The sequence below is a fragment of the Lagopus leucura genome, unplaced genomic scaffold (assembly GCF_019238085.1).
Source record: "Lagopus leucura isolate 7727_CA_CO unplaced genomic scaffold, USGS_WTPT01 Super-Scaffold_100008, whole genome shotgun sequence".
Taxonomy (NCBI): Eukaryota; Metazoa; Chordata; class Aves; order Galliformes; family Phasianidae; genus Lagopus; species Lagopus leucura.
The window spans coordinates 19,046,650-19,067,687 of NW_024962265.1; the positions used below are offsets into that span (position 1 = coordinate 19,046,650).

Sequence of the window (21,038 nt, forward strand, 5' to 3'; positions counted from 1 at the left end):
CGTCCAACGGAACGCCCACAGCCCCGCCCTCAGGTGGCTGCTGCTGCTGCGCGGGCGTTTGGCTTCCGAGGGGTTGGTAGTTAAGGGGTGAAACGTTCCCAGCCCAAATTCCCGAGTTGAATTTTCTTTGGCGCTCACCGTAGAATGATAGAATGGCTTAGAGGGGGAGGAATCTTACAGATCATCCCGTTCCAGGCCCCCAGCCGCGGGCAGGGCTGCCAACTGGACCAAGCTCCTCTGCACACCTCGGTGATGTATAGCAGAGGGTCTTAAATCACACATATGTGCATATGAAGACAAAATTGCTCCATCCAATTCCACTTTACTTTGTCAGAGCTCTGCAAAGTGGGGCTGGCAGCTGGAGCTGCGTTATGCCCAGGATAGTTCAAATATAGCCACTGTTTTAAATATACAGCAGATCCAAGAGCAAGTAAGCAAAGGGCTGTAAGGTAACCCCTCATGTAAAGAGAAATAAATGGAAATCGACACAAGCTAAGATGACCTCCTTTACCTCATAGTCAATCGAGCAACCAGTTCTCAGCAGCTCACATCAGTAGCCATGTCCTTTCGTGCCAAGACCAGGTGGTTGATGTTGTCCTGGCACTTAAATGGGTCGCTCCCTGCAGGGCCGCCCGTGGCTGACCTGAGCCCCATCAGACGCCTTTGGGAGCAGTTGGCAACTGTGGGCACTGATGGAGTGCTTTAAATATTTACCATTTTTCCAGCAGAAACCATTGCAGATTCGGTGGGATCAAATGAACCGAGCTTTTGAGTCACCTACGTTATTCAGAACAGTGTCTTCATTATACAGTATAAACTGAATATAGGTTGTTCCAACTTTTTTTTTTTCATCATTTCCAGAAGTTTTCTAGCTCATGATAGAAAATCATATAATCACAGGTTCACAGAATAGCCCGAACTGGAATTCCGAGACCCACAAGGATCATTGAGCTCAACTCCTGGCTCCACACAGAACCACCCTAAATTCAAACCGCGTGTCCAAACTCTCCTTGTGCTCTGGCAGCTCGGGGCTGTGCCCATTGCCCTGGGCAGCCGCTTCCATGCCCACCACCCTCTGGTGCACTGACGTTTTGTATGTCGGAATATGAAATAGGACCTTTCAACAAAGAAGCCCTGATTTAAAAAGATTCCGAAACTGCAGTTACCCCATGCTCGGAGGCATTACCACCATTGATCATCTTGATCAGTGTAAAATGACAACAAATGACCAGATTTTCTTACGGTTGGGCTGTGTTACGTTTGCTGTTATTTATTCCGATTTATTCCATTTTCATTCGGACAAAAGTGACCAGCAGAGGGCCACCTTCTTTTAAAATTCTCTAAAGGAAAAGTACGAGGTGTGTTAATGAAGCATTAGCCAGAGAAAGTTTGGTAAGTCAAGAAAATGGCGGGGTGAACCCTGTAGAAGAATACACTAAAGGTACTGAGCTGGATGAAAACTGTTTCATTTCAGTTTTTATACATAATACAAAAGATTTTTGCAATAACTCAAGCCTTTATACATAGATGACCAAATTCAAATTTCACAAATGGCTAAAATACTATAGAAAGTAGGCCTGATAACACTGGATCTAAGTTCAACTTATAATACAGTTTAAAAGGAAACAAAGATTTTACATGCCACTTATACATTCTTATTTACAATGCAGGTTTGGCATAAAAAGTGTACTAAGCTTTTTATAAGTAATAAGATAAATATTTACAAGCATTTATGGTACCTCCATTTCCGAGTGGCCAAAGTCAGCTGGGAGTCCCTTCTCTGCCAGTGGTAAATCTGATTAACTAAAATGATACCCTCCTCAATCTTCCCTACAAGGAGATACACCATAGGACGATGGCTTTGAGTCATCCTCTGTGTACAATTTTCATTGATAAGCAGCCATTGCTGTATCATGTGCTGAGTTTCATAAGGCAAGAGTGAGCCCTGGGTAATGAATTCCACGTGGCACTCAATGTTGTACTCTTGGTCGCCAATTACTGCTCTTTTTTTGGACAGCTTTACTTTCACTGCTAAAGAAAAAAGGAAACATGTAAGTTGCTCAGTTTGTTCAAATATAGAAATAAATACCCGTTAAAGCAGGAAGATTCCTTAAAAATACTCTCATAATTCCTGGTGATGGAGTGTGGTGACATCTTCTCCCACAGCAGCATAGATTGTCTAACTTTTTTTAAAATAAGTTTGCAACTGATCATTTTTTTCACTGAATTGGCAACTAGGCAAACATATTTTCACAAAGATGTGTAATGTATTTTTGCCATCACTGTATACGTGATGGTGACTGGATAATTAGATCCTGTAAGCTGTTGGCGTGATTCTAATATCACGAGGCTGACCTCCTTGCCCAAACTAGTCTACTGAAACTCATTTTGTTTCTCTCAGCAGTAATGTTTGGTGATACCACCCTGTTACATTCTCCCTTTTCATCACAGACATCACAGACATCTGTCCATCCCACCAACACTTCTTAGCATGAAATTTCTCTGCAGTACCTGTTCTAAAGCCAGCTGTATTCACTGGTAGTCTCTATCGACTTCAAAGGACTTTGCAGGACATTTCTAGGGCAAACTCAGAAGTATTGCCCACCACTTCAGTAAAATAACATGAGGTCAGAATTTATTTTGTATGATTTTCTGAGTCTTTTCAGTAAGCTATGTATTGTGAACAATTAATGCACAATTAACAAGGACATGCCATTCACTGGTGAAACAACCAAAGCTTTATTGGGTTTAATTACTAATAAAAGACAAACTGGTTTATTTGCCTGATTTTGCCAGAAATATTTTCCATATACCATATTGTACTGCAATGAAGCCAGCCCAACAAGAACAGAAAAGCTGTTTGTTTGTAAAATAGATGATGAAGAAGTCTTTCATGCAAAATAAATCCTTAAATTTTGCTCAGAAAGAACATATTCTGAAAAATAACCTAAAGTTGACTCAGTATCCAAACTCTCAGGATGAAGATTTTGAAACCCCAGCAGAAGCTGTCAGCTATTTTAATCCCAATTTAAAAGCATTTTAGAAGGAGAACTGATAGTTTAATAGTCATATTAACAAGGACTTACCAAAATTACTGTCACAGAAAACTTCAAGAACTCTTTTGTGTGTAAAGAGTTCCTCCACTGCTGGGCAGGTCTGGCATGCAGGCTTTGGTAGGACTGGTAAGAAATGGCAAAGTCTCATCATTATCTTTTAGAATGTTTTGTGTTAGTTTTGTGCTGTGAAAGTCGAGAGCTTGCTGTTTAACTATGAGTAATCATAAAATATACAAAATTGTTCAGGGATAATGTATGCATCCACATGCTTCTCCAAAAACATGGCTAAGGAGGAAAAGAAGTTTCTGTTTCCACGCACATTGACTCTTTGTTTAAACTGACAAACTCAATCATCAACATCAAATACAGTGTTTATAAATAGTGTTTTATTTTCAATACAGCTGTGGAGTGGGGAACGGGTCAAGTGAGAATTCTGTCAGTGATCCTAGGTTCAGCTGGACTAATATTGAGAACATAGGAATTGGAGTGTGCCAGCAGCAACTTACTTGTACTGCTATTCTCCTAAGTAAACACACCTAAGCACATTTGAAGATTTGATCATTAATGTCATGCTAACTCCCTTAGGAAAATCAGATAATAAGTCCTCCCAACTTTTCCAAGCTGATCTGAAGACCAATTCAATTAATTGTGAGTTTATCAGATCCCTGATAAAGTTGATAAGCCTGTAAAGAGACCTCAAAATAAATAAAATACAGTGCCTGTAGCTGTGCAGGGAGATAATCACTTCCTCTGCTATGTGTAGACCAACTACTCTTCATTGAATTGAACTGATGCTGACTCACATCATCTGAGGAGTGCCACAGTTTTCACTGCAGGCATTAATACTTCCCCTTCTGCACAAACAAGTATGCATAGATGCAACTCCGATTACAAAGTCACAGACTGAGAACTGTGTCCCTTCTATCTTGTTTACCTGCAGCATACAGTACAGCCACCCTGCCATCTTCCACCTACCTTTGTGCAAATATTTATATTCCTTTGTAAGCGATGCCAGACACATGTCCTCGTCTGCAGGGAACCGACTGCAGTCCAGGCTTTCTGGCCAGGCGTGCCCATGGCAGGCGAGCACAGGAGCACAGCTGTCCCGAACACCAACACACATACTCCTACAGGGGAGGATGAACCTGCACCAGAGGGAGCACCAGGCTGAAGCTGTTCAACTCACTCAGTGATAACAAAGTAGTTCAGCAGTGATTTCTGCACAAAGTACATACTGATATTTGACAACCTTCAGCAATAATTCATTTCTAGAAATGGCTTATTCTTCTACGTTACAGAATTATGTTTTTATTAATGCTATGATGTTTTTATTTATGCTTTTCTTACTATCTGAGAAAATCCTTGTCAAGAGCCTGAGTCTCTTTGCAACGGGTATTTGGTTTCATTGTCACCTATATTCAACTTTAAATTAACACGAACAAAATTTCAACTGAAACAAACTAAAATATGATATTCTTTAGCTACACATTCATTTCCACAAAGCAAACTGAAGCTGAAGTTGAACTCAAGAGCTTTTCAGTGCTTTTTTTTCCCAATGAGTATGAAATAGTTAAGAGAATTATTTCTGATGAGGCGGAGATCACCTTTCCATTACAATTGAAGTACATTTGATTTGATCCCTGTACTGGCCAAAAGGCTGGGTGCTGTGATACTTACGTGTCCAGGCAGATGGGGGCAAACAGAGAGCACAGGAACATCCTCACATGAGGGTGACAATCCGTGTGCACCAGGTGCTGCCAGGTGGTGGATTTTAGGACGACCTCCGCCATGCTTGTGTGTCCCATCAGGTTGGGAAGCCTCATTTCGGAGTATCCAATCTCGTGGCACATGTCCATCTCCTTGGGTATCACTACACATTTGGTGGATAATCCAATGTCAAAGCCTGTGGCCACTCTTAGGAAACCACTCAGAGTGAAAACAAGTATTTTTGCAGTCAACAACATCTTCCTGTGAGCCCCAGCTTGCCAAACAGGGGGCTGTCAAACCTCCCAAGTACAGGGGCATGCTGAAAACCCTGTGCCTTATATACCCCAGGAGCTTAATGAACCCTTGGTTTTCGTCTGCTTATCAAATCACTTGAGACAGCACCAGATCTTATAGCCTATCCAAGTGATTGTTGTGATAACCAGGGAGGTGGGGATGAGATACAGAGGTATATTCTCTAAAGACAGATTAGCCATAGGCTTTCACGTGCCTGACAGCATCAGCTGCAGTAGGGTGCTATGTGGTATATTAAATTTTGACACCTAGAAGTCTTGCTATGTGCTTTCTAAATCAAATTAAGAGATCCCCCAGAAAAGTGGTTGGGCAGACAAGCTGTCTCCTAGGGCTGCTGTGTCTCCTTTGTTTTCAGACACTGCTGACTAGCCAGAAAAAACAGCCCAGATTGACTTATCAAGTGAAAACGTTTTGCTTGTGGTAATTGCTCATGTCTCTTCCATGTTTTACAGTGTAGAAGAGGCACTGTCTTTATTTGCACAAGCACCAAAAAAGAATCAGCCTTACTCTACTAACCAAATATTTTGGCTGGAAATTGGGACTCCTGTGCTGTGACATGCTAAAGCTCTCAACTTCCATCAATTTTACTGACTACAGAATGACTACAGAACTTGTATCTTTTACTTATTCAATGCAGTGATGGATTTAACCTTTCCTGGTGGAAAAATATTGTAGGACTGTTGTGGCTATCAGTATTTATTCAGAGAGAAAAGACGGTTACACGTATGGAGTTCATTATGTCAAATGAACTTAGTAACACTTAGAATTCTACAAAGAACTCATCATTTCTCATCTTTATTAATAAATTATGACTGTAGAAAACTCTGTGTAAGCAAATAATACAAAGGATTTACTTATTTCGTCTGTAGCACAAAACAAAATAAAATGAATATTAAATTTATTAAGAGTGAACAGAATTACTGACAGTATTTTGTTATTCTTCTTAATATAGGACTGACAAATAGCTCTTACCTATAGATGAGAAGCTGGGGAATCAGGTAAGGTGACAGGATCTGAGTGATGTGTTTTTCTTACCTATTGTGAACTGAGAAGTCAGCCTACTAGACAGTTAAAAGACTTGAAGCTTTAAACAAAACTTCTAATGGAAATTTTTAATATTTTTTCATTTAGATACAGGTGTGTGTGGTGTGTTTTGTTTTGTTTGTTTGTTTGTTTTTAAATTTCCATTTCTTATTTATAGAAATGTTTAGATATTAACAAGTAGGTGGATCTATTGTAAAATATCTGGCTTTATTAGACAAAAGCCTGTTTGCAATAGCATATCAGCTAGTATTACTGGTGCTTGACTGAAATACATTTTTCAGAAACAGCATCTTTTTGTGCTTATACTTAGATGTAGCACATTTGGACTATGTGCTACATATTATTTATGTGTTTATATCTACGTTTTAGAGTATTAATCTTAGCATCTTTGAAATCAGTGACAAACTCCCACTGGTTCTTCCTTAGTTGTTTTCTTAGCTAAGCTACAGGAGAAATTACAGTAACTGTTTAAATATACTGGGGGAAAAAAAGACAACATGACATCTCTGATGTGTCAGTTTGAGATCCAACAGCTACAGGGGAACCAAACTTTATATAGGAAGTCCTCACTCAGCCAGAAGATTTCTGCATCCATTCATGCTGCTGCTGTTTTGCCATGGATTCTCCTTTATTGCAGATGCTCAGCTGTTCATTGATGCTGTGCAGAAAAAAAAATCCGCCAGGTAAAATATTGCCCACATTGTTTCTGAGAAAGCAGTAAACTGATTTCTTCTTGCCACATAAGATGAACATTCAAATTACATAACAGGTGATAGAGGAGGGATATTTCTAATTGTAGTGATATATATGTAGAGGTTCCTCCAATAAAGGCTACATAAAATAAAATAAAATAAAATAAAATAAAATAAAATAAAATATTAGTTTTGCAGACTATCAAGAGAACTGCAGCATCTGCATGCATTCTGACTGGGAAGCACAAAACATTGGACCTGAGGTTTAGACAGCCTTCCATCTCAAGTCTGGCCACCAGCTAATTCTCTCTGAAACGTTTGAAGAAAGCTGTGGGGTCGGTCCATTAGCCACAGGCTGTATTTATTGTTCCTGGATATGAGAAGTGGTCACCTGCTGATGAGCTCTGATAAGAGGAATAGTTGCTGGAGACCCTTCCTACCTCTGTTTTGCCTTCTTTGACTGTTACCAGGGAGACAGACAGAGATTAACCCGGAGCCACCACTCAGACCCTAATATGAAATGGAACTGAATTTTTCTTCAAAGATACTGGGAGTCTGAGAGCAAGCACACAGACCTGGGGATTTGGGGACTTCATCTAAACATTAGTTCAATATTCAGCTGGAATTTATTTGAAGTGTAACTGCAGACACAGACAAAAGCTTACAGCTATGCACCCAGAGTCCCCGAGGACTTCAGAGAGGCAGCTGGCGCAGCAGGGGCAGCTTTGCTGGAGCAATGTGCTCAGCCTGAGGGGCAGCATTCATTTCATATATGGTATCTATAAACCAGCAGAGGAAGAACCATGGCTGGTTTTGGAAAATGCCTCTTTAATTTACCCATCACAATGGCTGTAGTGTTGCTTTAATTTTTAAATAACAGAAGTACTGTATGCCCTTCTATGCTGTAATGTGGGTAGTTGAAGGCTCAGCCTTGGCACACTGAACTCTGTCCTTGTTACTGGAAATTGGTTAACCCAGAGGAAAGTTTGTTTTAATAGTGAAAGAGAAAGCCGATGCGTGGAGTGACCCAGATTTGGTTTCTGACCTCAGGCTGCCTGTTTAACCTGTAACCCCACTGCATTTCATACGCACACACACATAGACCAGGGACAGGATTTCTGGGCAACACTACAGGGGATGCAGGAAGATGGATGCATTTGAATAGGAAGTGTTGAGATACTGCAAGAGTCAGGAAAAGGGATGTAGGTACAGGATTTACAGATTCCAGCATCACCTAAAGGCACAGATGTGCTGAATGCTGTACAAAGCCTGAGTAAATAGCATTTCCGAAGTACACCAGATAAGCAGAGACGGAAATAGGGCACAGGGAGATCAGCTGGCAATCAGGCTGTCTGAATTTAGGCTTCAAAACCACCGATCATGTATTAGATGAGCATCTTCTGCACAAAGCCAGTACTGATAACCACTTGTCTCTTCTTTTTCTGAGCTAGAAAATCAAAATTCTCAAGGCTGGGGTTTCTCAGTGCTACTGGTTCGCTGGTTTGGCTGGCACTGCCTGTTTCTCTTCTTAGTTTTTACTTTTTTTGTAGTTTTGCTTTGATTTCTTGTTATATGGAGTTTTGCATATTTCAGGCATGATCCCTGCCATGCAGAAAAGCTTCTGTCTAGATGTTGTATTTGCAGTCTTTTGGACATTTATTCTCTGTTTTCCTGTCACAGAACTGTATATCAGAGCAACGTCCCATCTGAGGTTTTGTCTGTTACAGGCAAATACAGAAAAAAAAAGCCAGTTCAAAAGGAGAGTGCACTGCATCATTTCCAAACTCTGTGACCAAGACAGTAAAAGCAGGCTCAAGAGTGTTTCCTCAGACCACAGGGGATCAGCTGTCCTGCCTAGGCGTAAACAGCAAGTATGTACCAACTATTTGTAGTCCATTGAGAAAGTAAACAGGGTCGCCTTGTCTATCCCCAACACTTTCTTTGTCTGTGGCCTGTAGTCAACTACTGATTATCACGATAAGGCAGAAAAACATTAAGTCTTGAAAATTATGTCTGGCTTCTGGCTGTTAGAAGAGATAGCTCTATCAGTTAAGCACGTAAAAGGCTGGGAGAGTGCTCAGCTGACTCCAGCAGGCCTGGAGCCGATCCCTTTTAACTCACTTGACAGCTTTTTGCATCTATCTTCTCCCTCTTCCAGCTACTTGGAGGAAAGGCTACCAGAATTTGACATTATACCATTAAATGGCTGGCCAAACCCGCTTCTCTTTGATGCCATTGGAATTAATGGGCCTGAAGCATCTGTGTAGAATTCAAATTTCAGCATACCTACTTTGCTGAAGAAGAAAAGTCGTGTAGTGTTTATAAGGTTTCACAAATAAATAAATGTGCATAAAATATGGACATAAAACGAATGGACAAATGAATGGACAAATCTTCTCTAAGCAAAGTTCCCTTTGGCATTAATAAGATCTTTTTCTTTAAAAAATGATGTCATTTTTTAAATGTCATCTCTTTCCTTGGACTGAAAAATGTATTTGAATGCACTTAATCGAATCAAGTGTTCCCACAACAATTGGTTTGGGTGAATTGAGATGAACACACAGCTTTGTCAAGAAATAATCAAATGAATTTCAAATTATGGATTCTATCTGTTGGATTCTTGGCAGCTTTTTGTTGTTGTGTTAATTTAAATTAGTCTCCAAGACATTACTCATCTTTTTAAGCGTGCAGATTTACATTTTAAATTTTTGAAAAGAAAAAGTATTTCCTGGATATATCTTCACCTTCATTGCCACATTTCCATGTCAGACTATTTTTGGAAAGAGCTTTTTTTCTAAAAGCATTTTCAAACTATTTTATTCAAATGCACACACGCATACTAAACTTTGGTTGGCTTAATTAAGATAAATGTTTGCATCCTAAACTCAAGTGTGTGCATAGCACCACTTTTCAAGAATTGTTTTGGGACTTGGGGAAAAGAATATATATTTGTAATTGTGGCAATTACAAACCACTATGACAGCTCCACAAATGAGTGTGCCCACTCACAGTCATTTAGTATGTAAATTTTACCTGACTGCTTTGCAAATACTTGATTGGAATAGTTAATTCTATTCTGCTACTTGAGCTCTGTAACAGGATGGGTAAGGGATACATGCTGAAGGACTGAGTGTTCCATGCTTATTTTCAGTCTCTTCATTTTAGATACTCTTGCAGACACCTTCTAGAACCCTTTTAATGCCCCTTCTTTGACAGAAGAGGCATTTGCTATTACAACTGTCACTAACATACTTTTCTCACTTATTTCTTGTGTAACTCTCAAGGAGCTTGCAACATTTCTCAAGTTGGTGGAGGAAGATCTGGTCAGATTGTCTAGGCAAACTCAACACACACAAAACCATGCGCCCTGATGGGACGTGCTGAGGGAGCTAGCAAAAGTAATTGCCAAGCTGTTCTCTATCATCTTTCAAAGGTATGGGAGAGGTGCCTGAGGACTGGAGAAAAGACAATGTTAGTCCAGTCTTCAATAAAGGTCAAGGTGGTGACTGTACCCCTCTAGTCTGCCCTGGTGGGGCCACATCTGAATTACTGCATCCAGTTCTGGGCCCTTCCATTAGAGAAAGACAGGACTTCTAGAGAGAGTCCCGTGGAGGGCCCCAAAGATGATAAAGGACCCGGAACATCTCCTGTATGAGGAAAGGTTGGTCAGCCTGGAGAAGACTGAGGGGATATCATATCAATTTTCATAAATATGTAAAGCATAGGTGTCAAATGAACAAGGCCAGGCTCTTTTGGATGGTTCCCAGCAACAGGGGAAATAGACATAAACTGGGACATAGGAAGCACCATAGGAGCACAAGAAAAAGCTTTACTATGAGAATGACAGAGTACTGGAACAAACTTCCCAGGAGGGTTGTAGCGCATTCTTCATTCATACTCAACACTCACCCGTGCAACCTACTGTAGAGAATCTGCTTTAGTGGGGGCGGGGGGAGGTTGGTCTAGATGATCACCAGAGGTCTTTTGAATCTCTATGATTCTTTTTCAGTTAACTGCAGCACAGTAACTCACTTTGATTAAAATGTGTAGCCAAACCACACCTTTGCATGCCAAGTGAAGAGCAGCAGGTTGGTAACATCCATAGCTCAAGTCAGACATAGCAGCCCTTCACACAAAACTCCACCACTGTGTGAACTGATTCCAGATGTTGCATCCAACCCTCTGAAGAGTACTTTGCTGGCTTCCTTCTTAATTTCTGTAATTTAGAGGAGGCTGCCTGCCTATTGAAGTGAGTCAGAGGTGTTTACTGGTTTGAGATCCACCTCCACAGCATCCTCAGCTGATCTCTGACCTTGCGCTAAGCCATTTTAGCTGAGTTGGGAAATTCTCTTTTTTTTTTCTTTTTCTTTTGTTTTGGTATTATTTGCTAGCTTAGTGAAGAGAAGCAGCTCTGAATGCTGAACTCTAAGGAGAACCAGCTGGCAGGTAAGGGAGAGAGAACACCACCACATCCACTGGGTAGGTCTCCATGGGCAGCTGTGGAAACAGCCTGAAACACTAAATGTGATAATGGCTTGACAGACACTACTTTTTAAATCAAACCCTTATAATTATCCCTATGTTGTTACATAAGTATGGGACGGTTTCCCTTTATAGACAGTAACTCTTCTTGTTCATCTGGTAAGACATCTGTTGGGACAGTCATATAAAAGTAAGTAGACCTTGCATCTTGTACAGTTACTAGATCTTTATATTTACATCCTAACAACATTGCATAGTGCCTTCTGATAACACTGTAATTAAATAGCAACAGACACCCCCTCCTCAAAATCTCCTGAACCCCAGCAATTGCTCCTTCAGAAAGGTGTTTGTATTGCTGTAGCAATTCTCTCAATGGGCTTGAGAGTCAACTTAGCTGCTTCATCCCTGCTGATCCTCTTTGTGGGACAGCCCTATCTGCATTCCTGAGAGATTTCAAGTTCTGGAAGGGCAGAGAATTTAAAAATAAATAAATAAATAAATAAAAATCAATCTTCAAAGAGGAAATGTAGACGTACCATGCTTAGAAAAAGAGAAAAGTAAATAATATTCTCTCCTTGGGCCTTTTGTCCCCTAGAAATTTCAGAGGACAGCAGGGGCAGGTTCTTTCCTTTATACCGCGGCTTGTGTCACACACACAGCCTCTGCTGAGATCAAAGACATGTGGTTTCTATTACTGTATCTCAAAGAGAAGTTCACTGATAAAGAAGTCTCCACCCTAATGATTAAACCCTATTTGGATTTGAATACCTGAGTGCAGGCCTTCAGCCAGCAGGCCAGGATTAGGAGGTTCTTGACTCCAGTGCCCATTTGCTAATCAGGCTGCAGATCACCTTCGTCTGTCTGTGCAGTGTTATGTCATTTGACTTTCACAGCCATTCACTCATCCCTGGGCCTTCTTTTTCTCCTAGGGCTGCTACTGGGAAATGAAACCAAGATTAATCCACCCTAAAGATCTACAAAGGAACTGAGCAAATAAATAAGGAAATTCTATAGAGCAACCATTTATTAACTGCTCAAAATTAATCAGTGCCTGAAAAGATCTTGAAATCTGAAATTTACTTAGGATTAGTTCATGAAGCTGAGTAACAGATAACTGAACCAGAGAAATAATTAAACTGAAGGCTAATCAGGAGAGGCTGGTTTATGTGTTTACTTATTTATCATGTTTTTCTTGTGTTAGCTGCCATTTTCATTCAGTAAATAATGCTAAGGGCTTCATGCTGGTTGCAGCAACCAAGGATTGACAACTGTATCCATGGGAGGCTCTTTTCATTAGGGAGACCATGGAGGAGTAAATAGTTTAGAGGGAAAGGTATTTTGAAATTACAGTGAAAATCACCCAGAGACAGATTTGTGATTGAGGCTCTATTTTCAGACCTTAAAGAGAGAATGTTTGTCTGTTTTAGTTTTTCTCCCCAGTTATGTATGTTTGCCTGGTAAAAGATACCACTGCTTCTCATAAGCTTTCTGTTGTTACATCTGCATCTCTCCTATATTACTACCTTTAAATATACCAAGGCAAGAGATTTTGATTGATGAGAGAGAAAAATGTATTTAGAAAGCAAATCTAGAGAGTGCAGACTGAAAACCTGAGCATTCAGTTATGTGAGTAAATGTTCTACTTTTTTTTAGATATAATTCTGTCAGATACTGCCATCCATCCTTACACTGAGTAGTATTTTTCTTCCTGACATTCCATGAAGATGGAATAGAAGCATTCAGTTTACAGAAATGCAAAATGGCTGAGGTTTGCAGGGCTCTTTGGGTCTAGCTGGCCCAACCCTTGCTCCAGCAGGGACACCCAGAGCAGGGTGCCCAGGCCCATGTGGAGGTGGCTTCTGGGGATCTCCTTGGAGGACATTCCACAGCCTCTGGGCAGCCTGTGCTCCATCACCTCCACAGCATAGAAGCACTGCCTGATGTTCAGATAGCAACTCCTGTGCTCTAGTTTGTGCCCACTGCCTCTCATCCTGGCTCTGGGCACCACTGAGAAAAGTCTAATTTTTTATTCTTTTTCTTTATTGATAGGCTGATGCTGTACCCAGGGAAAACAATGACAGATCCATGATCAATAATCAAATCTTTAAAGACAAGAGTCTGCCCACATTGCTTATGCTGAGTCCTACAGTACATCCTGTTGATTTCAGTGCAGTTCTAATGGTATATCTCAGTGTTAGCAAGACTGTCAAAGGTGGCCAATGTAAACAGGCCACCCATTCAACTCTTTGGTGAATTATCTTTCAAGATGATATATAAAAATGTTTTGTTTGGGAATGTGCTATTAAAAAATTGATTTGGGATGGAATGGCCTTCGTCCTGACATGTGGCAGACTGAGGAAAACATCCTTATCAAAAACCTGGATCATGCAAAGGCTGCTGCAGGTGTATGTTCATGGCTTTGAGTGGCACCTATTGCCTGGGTGAGCCCACAACTCCCCTGCTTTCTGCAGCCCTTGATCAGCAGCCCTTCTCACAGTCAGGGGAGTTCTCAACTGGTACTGAGAAAACGAAAGGAAATTACTGATTTGCCTTCTGCCGTATCTCAGCTTTCCATTTTCCTCCTCCATTTTCCTCCTTTCCAAGAATAAATATCCAAGAGGAACAGCACATTTTGGTTCAGTCTTTTTAAAACCAGTCCTACTGATGTGCCCCCCCTTTTTTTTTAAGGCCTAACATTCCTAGACAAGATAAAAGATTCAATCTCTAAACCTACTAATTGATCACAAAGCATGTCTGGGCCAGCACAGTGTATCCCATGACCATAACAAAGCAGACTTACATCAACACTCAGGCACTGTCAGGCACCCTCTGGTGTGACTTGGACAAGCTCTGGGGCACAGCAGTGCTGCCTGCTGCTCAGCTCAGGTCAGCTCAGCTCCTTGGCATTTTTTCAGTGGTGGCTTTGCTCGACCCAGTGCAATGACTGGAGGTTGCAGCGCAAAAGTGAATTTTCCATTTACATAAATAATTTATATCTCAAAGTACTCAACGAACACTGCCAAGCACTGGCTATGCAAAGCAATTCAAAAGCTGGAAGACATGCGGCAAGTTCATAATCTTAATCATATCAAATCCTGGTGATCATAACCGCTAATCCAGTTATAATGCACAAAAGGCCATGAAATCAAGGCAATTGGAAAACGAAGGAAAAGTAGTTAATATTCTGGTTTAGAGTCTTGAAATGGCAACACTGAATAGCTATAGCAGTTGTAATTATAGTGAGCTTTGTTTGTATAGAGAATCCCACTCATTTTACTCCAAAATGAGACTCCAAATATTCACTTGTTTTCATAAAGCAGTAGGTTCACACCCGTCCCTATAATTCAGCATCCTGAATTTAAAGCATTAACTGAGTGTTTTGATTTAGAAGTCATAAAGGGAGTCACACTTAAAGCCTGTATGACATGGGATGGAAGTCTGCTTCCTTGTCCTCTTATTCTGTTGGCGTGCAAAATGATCTCAAAATGCACAACATTCCATCTCCTGTGGTTTAACCTGGTAAGTCAGATTGTTTAGGTAGGATTTTATTCAGTAATGCCCTTCAGAAAATCATCCTGTACAATCTTCTCTTTGTTTAAATGGGATCTGTGCTCTCTTACATTGTTTTCCTTCCAACTCATCACTACCTTTTGTACAAAAGCATCATGTAAGCAATACTCTATTAGAGCAATTTTATTGTCAGGACACCGGCTTGGTCCAGATCCTATTAATAGCAAACAAGAGGCTTACAGTGACTTTCCATTGATTTCCCAAATGGCAGGGAAAATACCTATTATTTTCTTCTATGTTTTATTATCTGCAATATTTATTATTTGGCAATAAAACAACAATATTTATTTTAATAGTTACTGTTATTTTATGCTACAGTTTATGCTGGAGTACTGCATTCAGGTTGACTCTAATGTAATGTAAACCCCCACATCTAGGCCAGAGCATGGCAGGAGCTGCCCCAGGCCCAAGGCACTTCTGTGGGGATGGGCCAGGCCAGGGGTACATCTGTGGGACAGGCCAGACTGGGGCTGGTCCTCAGGGTCCCTGTTATGAGCAGTTGCCCCAGGCCACAGCGACCAAACCTCTGGCAGCAAGGATGGTCTCAGGCCCTTAGAGCAGCCTCACCACTACATGTTCTGAGCAATTCATGAACAACTGCTTCACACAGACTGTGCTCTTATTACTTTATGGCAAAGAGGGCAACAGTACAAACAGATGAAAGTCCTAAGCATCCATCCACTTGGGGTGAACACAATTTTCCAGGTACTATCAGCTCTGCCTCTCTGTCTGGGCTGGTACCTTAACTGTACCTGGAGCAGCTCTTTGTGTCTACATCTGGCTGGCAGGAAGCTGCCCGACTGTGCTGTTAAAGCTTTCAGCCTCCAAAGCCAGCAGCCTGCTGCACTGCTGGCCAGGAGCACTGCCTGGCCCTACCAGCTCCTCAGCTGTGCCTGTGGAGTTGTGGGAAGACTGGCCTGGGTCCAAACTGTGCTGGTCATTCAACAGCATCAAATGCTGATGTGCAGCACTTAGAGGTGTTCCCAGCAATGGTGATTTTGTTAGCACAGCCCACATGTCCAGCACATGGAGCATGGAGCATTTGCAGCTGCATCAGAGCTGAGTGCTGAAATAGGGATGTGAGGAACATCTGAGATGGCTTTGGCAGAGAAAAGTGGGGAATCCGATCCCATAGGGATCATTTTGGGCGCCACAACTGTTTTCCATGTCTTGCACTCTGCCTCATCTTCCAGCACACATTGCTTGCTGTGAGAGCTGGGGCAGGAGCAACCATCTTGGTCAGTAAATAAATCCTAATATGTTCCTAGAGAAAACTTAGCTGTTGCCCACATTGAAAGTTGTACCACAGAAGGAAAAATGACAAAAAGCCTGTATGTTAAAGCACATTGACAAGGACATCAAGATCACCAAGGTCAAGCCTATTAATGGTAGTAACAATATGGAATGACTGAGACTTTTGGGATCATGATGAAACCCCAAGATGATTGCTAAAATTTGTGTCTGGAATTCCAGAACTAAAAACTCTAGCTAACACACTCACTGGAGATGCATTACAGTTACTGTAAGCATTTAAATGCAATCAAATATTTGCCTGATTTTATCATCTTGTTCTAGCAGTTTTTTGCTCCAGATACATTCCTGTGTGATGCTTTCCAGTGAGGTCCCTGCAGTGCTGTCTCTCATCAGTATGCAAACCTATCCTTAAAGAATCGCCCTGCTTCAGGACTAGCAGACATTTTGTGTACTTCCTCCTTATGGAAGTTTTACACTCTGATACTTGCTGCACTAAATGCATTAAATCCTCGGGGTTCCTTAAGAGTTCATTCACTCACTGGACATACTGAGTTACTGCAGCCAAAGCACAGGATTCCTTCTGAGCAGCAATTTTGATTCCTTAGAACTGAACTTTAGCCTATGATGTACCCAAGACCTTGAGAGGAGTTGTTTTACTGAAAACCTTAGTTCTTGTTTCTCTGATTAGACTTTTCACCTTATTTGCAATCCTTACAGCAATACACTACTGTGTATATTAAAATAAATAACTAAATTTCAAACTCTGACTCAAGCCCCCAAGTGCCAGGAGCTTTCTAGCAATAGCAAAGTGGTCGGACAGATGCCAAGCTGTGCTGCTGGGAGGCAAGAGCTCTGTTACGTATAAATGGGGCTTTTAAAATTCCAAAATAACACTGTCTTGACCCTGGCTCCTAGTAGACAAAATGCTTGTGGATTCCTCCCTGTTGCATACTGATGAAAAAGAGAGTATGAACTAGAAAACTGTGGACATATAGCAAAGTAAAGCATAAGGGAACTCAGCTTGCAGAATATCAGGAGATAAAAATGAGTGCTTAAATTACTTTCCTTGTCCCCATTTACCTCCATGCAGAGGGCTGCTGTTCCTGGTAGCTATAAAGCATGCATCATTCCTGAGAGCCGCATGTGGCAGTTTTGAAATCATTACGTTACTATCCCAGTTAACTGCAAATAAGCAGTAACAAGAGCTGTGCGTGAGAGCTGCTGCTCATTAACTCATGGTCTGTGACTTCAAAGGATGTCTGTATGATGGAAGTCCTCCTTTCTTGACCTTTCCCCAGATCTACCTCCTGAATTTGTGAAAACACTGAGGATGAGACTTTAGGTGCTGGGTAGTCCATGAAACTGCTTCTGGTATAGCTTGGCTTACACAACCAGTTGCCCCACAGCGCATTCAGGAAATGGAAAATCAGATCAGTCAGAAGACAGCTCTGATAAACCCCTGATCTTTCCCTGGTACCTGCATGGAGCAGGTAAAGCCCCATGGGAAGATCTTATACAAAGACCCAGTGAACAACAGCATCTAACATGGCTTATTCTATGTGATCTTAGCTAAATAGAACAGAATCACAGCATCTGGAAGGGACCTCTGGAGATCATCTAGTCCAACCCTCCCACTACAGCAGCTTCTCTACACTAGGTTGCACAGGAAGGATTCCAGATGGTTTTTGAATATCTCTAGAGAAGCAGATTCCACAACCTCCCTGGGCAGCTTGTTCCCATGCTCTGTAAATCTCAAAGTAAAGATGTTCTTTCTCATGTTCATATGGAAGTTCTTATGTTCCAGTTTGTGCCCACCGCCTCTTGTTCTGTTGCTGGGAACCACTGAAAAGAGCCTGTCTGCCCTCGACACCCACCCTTTATTATAAGCATTAATAAGATCCGTTCTCAGTGTTCTCCAGGCTGAACAGTCCCAGGTGTCTCAGCTTTTCCTTAAGGGAGATACACCTCTAATTATCTTTGGAGCCCTCCGCTGGACTCTAGAAGCTCCTTTAATGGAGGGGCCCAGAAGTGGACACAGTACTTCAGATGTGGCCTCACCAGAGCAGAGCAGAGGGGGAGGATCACCTCCCTTGAGGCCACCTGCTGGCCACACTCTTTTTAATGTGCTTCAGGATAGCAAGGACCTTCTTTGGCACAAGGGCAACTGCTGGCCACCTGGACACTCGGGTCCTTCTCCACAGAGCTCCCTTAGGGCATGCCAGCGCCTAACCTGTACAGATGCACACAGTTATTCCTCCCCATGTGAAGGACTCTACGCCTGCCCCTAGTGAACCTCATAAGGTTTCTCTCAGCCCAACTTTCAAGGCTGTCTAGGTCTTAGTGAGTGGCAGCACAGCCTTTTGGAGCATCTGTGACTCCTCCCAGCTTTGAATCATCAGAAGGATCTGCTATTTGTATTTGAACAACAGAAAGTAGGAAGTTTAAAGAACCCATCCAGCTCAAATGCTTGGTAGTTCCAAATTGAGAGTAAAGTGGATCTTCTGAAAGCATTTTACAGGACACATGACACTCATCTCAGGGCTACTTGTAACTAAAGAAATACGTGAAGTTGTATATGCTTGATGACCATCAGTCTGACTTTTAAAATCAAGCTGAGGAACAAACATGCAAAAATGCAAATCCTTCAGAACAAAGCAGGATGTCTGCTAAAAACAGATGCTCTAGGAAAAAATTAGGTGGCAGCAGTACAATCAAGTCAGCTGTGTGGCTGACTCACAGCCTGGAAAATGGGAGAAAGGTTAGGTTTTGTGGGCTGACTGACTTCCAAACTAAACTACATCAGCAGCTCACATTACATGAAATGTACCTACAGATTAGGTTTCATATAGTTCCCTTGTACTGAAAATACTATTTTCAGAACTGATTATACATTTGAGAATACATATGGGGAAAAATGACACCATTACTGTGTAAAAAAAACAGAAATCCAACTTTTATTTTTCACAATACATTTCGAGTACATGCAGAACATATTTACATTTGTCCTTAAGGCAAACAGAAATTGGGTTCTTATTCCTGAGTTGCTAAGCACCAGTAGAAATAGCAAATAAAAGCCTGGGAGATGTCGCTCCCTTTGAAAGAGCAGCTGCCTCTCATGCAAAATATTTCTGCTTTCACCTCACATTTCTCTTAATGAGCTATTTATACTAAAAATTCCTGTTGCTTTTTGTGCAGTTTCTTCAGATTCCAATCTCTTCACAGAAACATCATGCCAAGATGCAACAAACTTTTCATGTTTGTTATTTACCTTACACAGTGTTTACTGACAGACAGTGCAGCAGTTCTCCTGTCTCTCCTGGCACACACATCGAGGTCTGCTCTTTAGTTACTGTAAGAGTTCTGTAATTCCCGAACACAGAAAAACCAAACATCATCACCTTATGTCTCCAGAAGCCTGTGGCTTCTACAGTACTAAAAGAGGCACCTCAGCCACTTGACATTTGCAATGAGCAAGGCTACCAAAAGCCACTATCTCCAATAGGCACTTTTCTCCCATGACCTTTAAGAGGTCATGGGCACGAGGCACGACCCTAAGTAAGTAAGTGTTGGCCCCATGATAAGGGGGTTGAAACTAGATGATCTTTGAGGTCCTTTTCAACCCAGGCCATTCTATGATTCACTATATGATTCTATGATTATGAACTAAGCACCAAGGAAAACACATAAAGACATAAAGAAGATCTCATAAAGCATCTCACATCCCAATGTAGCTCATCAGGAATCTGACTCCTTCTGGTAAGGTACCTCCCAGTGGAAGGTTGGAGGTTCCCCCCAAAGTAAGATGACTCCAAAAGGCCCCAAAATAGAATGGTTGTGATTTTGCACCTGGTGACACCTCTGTACAAGAGCCTGCTGCAAGCAGCATGGATAGCTGTAGTGTTGGGTGTTTATCCTCACTTAATTTTCTGTAACGTCACTTGCGTGCAGCTGTATTTCTAAGATCAGCACTGCTGGTTTTCTAATCAGTGTGTCCTCTGAGAATATGTATATTTTCAATGATTATTTCAGACATAAGATGCTAGAAAGCTTGTACAATTTCAAACAGTCTTAAAAAGTTTCTCCCTGTAAATCCCAACTCTGTCATACAAAGAGACTCCACTGCATTGAGATAAAAACATTGTGACTCTAGAAAGTGATTGTTCACCTAGTGGTTGTTCACCTAGTGCACTTGGGAAGTCTTGTCCTACTACACTGGTTACTGTAAAAATCTCTAGGATGCTGACACTTGCCTACTTCTTCTCTCTTGCATACATTTTTCAGACCTGGATGGAGCTCAGGTTCTTCTGCCCTCACAAAGGAGAAATGCATCCATTCAGGCTGTATCTCTCCTCACTAGTTGAGGTCACAGAAGCTGATCAGCCTCCCCAGACATCTCATCAAGGTGAAATATTCCAGAGGAAGTCCTATTAATACCTCTTGAATTCAAGATGGTTCAACAGCCCTGGAGAGCAGAGAGGAGACCCTGTACATCACTGATGTACTCTGTGTCTCAGCTTGTTTGCAGTAGTAGCTTGTACTCTCATTTGATTTCTGATCTGAAGAATTGGTCCCACCTGCTCTTTCAAGGGTTGTCAGAGACCGAATTCTTTTGTGCAGAGGGGAGAAGCTATGAGCAGAAATATGCTTCTGGACAATTCTGAGGTGCTGCTTCCAGAGGCACCACATTTCCACATGCATAGTAAAAGACACTGCTCCTTCTTACAGTGAAAGATGAAATACATTACATCCACTTTATTTATAAAAAATTTATACACCTGAAATATTACAAACATTTACAGCTTTCCTGCTTTCTTCTGACTTCTGAAAAGACCAAGCCATACAATTACACTGCTGTCTCCTTTGACTCTGATGTTTGTGGTGGCTTGAAGTTCAGTATCTCTTTATACGTAACACCTGGAAA

At 41.5% G+C, this 21,038-nt stretch overlaps 2 protein-coding genes across 2 annotated transcripts in view; both read right to left on the bottom strand.

Moving 5' to 3' along the window:
* Positions 1–1,720: 1,720 nt before the first annotated feature.
* On the bottom strand, positions 1,721–5,020 carry LOC122180957 (secreted frizzled-related protein 2-like). The gene is made up of 4 exons (XM_042872984.1): positions 4,734–5,020; positions 4,032–4,201; positions 3,087–3,179; positions 1,721–2,031 (listed from the first exon to the last, which is right to left on the bottom strand). Exons 1-4 carry the CDS (start codon positions 5,018–5,020, stop codon positions 1,721–1,723), a joined length of 861 nt encoding a protein of 286 aa, XP_042728918.1.
* A 14,020-nt stretch (positions 5,021–19,040) lies between these two features.
* The window catches only part of MAPK12 (mitogen-activated protein kinase 12), a 30,722-nt gene continuing 28,724 nt past the window's right edge, over positions 19,041–21,038 (bottom strand). Inside the window, exon 12 of the mRNA XM_042872759.1 lies at positions 19,041–21,031. Coding sequence (XP_042728693.1) covers positions 20,961–21,031 — 71 coding nt within the window. The 3' untranslated portion in view covers positions 19,041–20,960. The remainder of the gene's footprint in view (positions 21,032–21,038) is intronic.